Below are 1,689 nucleotides of genomic sequence, written 5' to 3'. Positions count from 1 at the left end.
TCAGGGAGAAGAGGACAGGCACTAAACTAACAAGGATGAATAGTGAAAAGCAATTTTGTTATTGGAGTGAAAACGAAGCATTATAAGAATTGAAAAAGCAATAGTTTACCACCAGTGTACCTGCTGTTAGGCCCATAATCTCAGGAAATTCCCTCAGTACTCCCTCTTATCTCTTAATTCCCAGAGGTCACAGCTCCAGTTTCCTAAGTTGATGAAATTCTCTCACCCGGGCAATTTCCCCTTCACCCTCATATTCTGCAGTCTCTTTGGCTTCTCCCTAATATCCTGGGCTAATTCCTTTCCACAGAGCATCTTTTCTACATGTTGCCGGATCTCTCTGGTCCTCACCCCGTAAATGACAGGATTCAAGGCTCCTGGGAGCAGCAAGTAGATGGCACTGAGCAGGTTCTGGACATCCTGAGACACAGTCTTGGCTACTCGGAAAACGATGGAAGTGGAGAGACCAGAGAGGTAGATGGTGAGGATGACCAGTAAGTGGGAGCCACAGGTGTGCAAGGCCTTGGCTCGGGCTCCCCCAGAAGATATCCGGAAGGCTGCATAGATGATGTGGGTGTAGGAGGTCCCCAGCAGGGCTAAATCAAAGGTCACAGTGACCAACCGCATGGCCAGCCCCAACCGGTTGTTGAAGGTCAAGTCTCCACAAGCTATGCTTAGCAATGCGATATACTCACAGGTAAAGTGTCAGATAACTGCTGTCCGGCAGAATTGAGCTTGTGAAGTTAGCACCACCAAGGGCACTGCCACTCCCAGGCTCCGTGCCAGGGCCAAAAAGGCTAGCACACCCAGCAGGCGGGAGGTCATCAGGTCACTATAGCGGAGTGGGTGGCAGATGGCCATGTAGCGGTCTAGGGCCATGGCCAGCAGGACATTGTAGTCCAGGAGGAGGGTAAAGTAGATACAGAACATCTGGGCCAGGCAGCCACGCAGGGATATGGGGTTAGCATAATGCACAAAGCCCTCCAGCATTTTGGGCACCACTGCTGTAGCAGCACAGATGTTGACAGCCAGGAGCAGGGCGATGAGCAGGTACATGGGCTGGTGCAGGCTCCGCTGGGACACCACCGTATGGATGACCAGGGCATTGGCAGAGATGATGGTCATGTAGAGGAAGGTAAGAGGCAGGACCAGGAGGGGCCTCCAGTCTCGCAATCCAGGGAAGCCCACCAGGAAGAAGTTAGTGTAGGAGATGTTGAAAGTGCTGGTATTTCCATCCTTACCCATTAGCTTTGGCCCTGGGCTGGTCCCTGAAGTGGGGATCAGAGACTGTTAGAACAATATAGTCCGTGAAAGAAAGACTATTTCTATTTTAGGGCCTGAAGGGTTTGTGATGAAGATCCACCTCTTCATGTATGTATGTCTACACTTTTGGGGTACAGACAGGTACTATGCCAGGTGTTATGGGAGCTTCAGAGATGAAAAGACATTCATTGTCCTCAGCTTTTGGCCTATGTGTGTGAAATGTAAACTTACAAGATACTTGTTTATCTGTGATATTCCAGGTATTTGATTGCTGAGTAAATGATTAGGAGGAAAGTAGGTGTGGTATATGAGGGAAAAAACAGGGATGGGCCAAAGGCAATAGAAAAGATGAAGAAGACCCTTGATTAGGAGGGAAAAAAGTATATGAGGAAAAAGTATATGAGGCTTCCAAGAAGCCTGTGAAGGATC

The 1,689-nt window shown here is 49.0% G+C and overlaps 1 protein-coding gene across 1 annotated transcript; it reads right to left on the bottom strand.

Annotated features, from left to right (window-relative positions):
* LOC105098081 (olfactory receptor 52E8-like) lies at positions 1-1,252 on the bottom strand. The gene is given in 1 exon segment (XM_010990699.3): positions 1-1,252. A coding segment is annotated over 1 exon segment (1,020 nt). The 5' UTR covers positions 1,243-1,252; the 3' UTR covers positions 1-222.
* Positions 1,253-1,689: the final 437 nt, after the last annotated feature.

This window comes from Camelus dromedarius, chromosome 12, assembly GCF_036321535.1.
Source record: "Camelus dromedarius isolate mCamDro1 chromosome 12, mCamDro1.pat, whole genome shotgun sequence".
In the NCBI taxonomy this organism is placed as follows: Eukaryota; Metazoa; Chordata; class Mammalia; order Artiodactyla; family Camelidae; genus Camelus; species Camelus dromedarius.
Note: the sequence above shows the minus strand (reverse complement) of the source record. Positions and strands in the feature narration are given on the sequence as shown.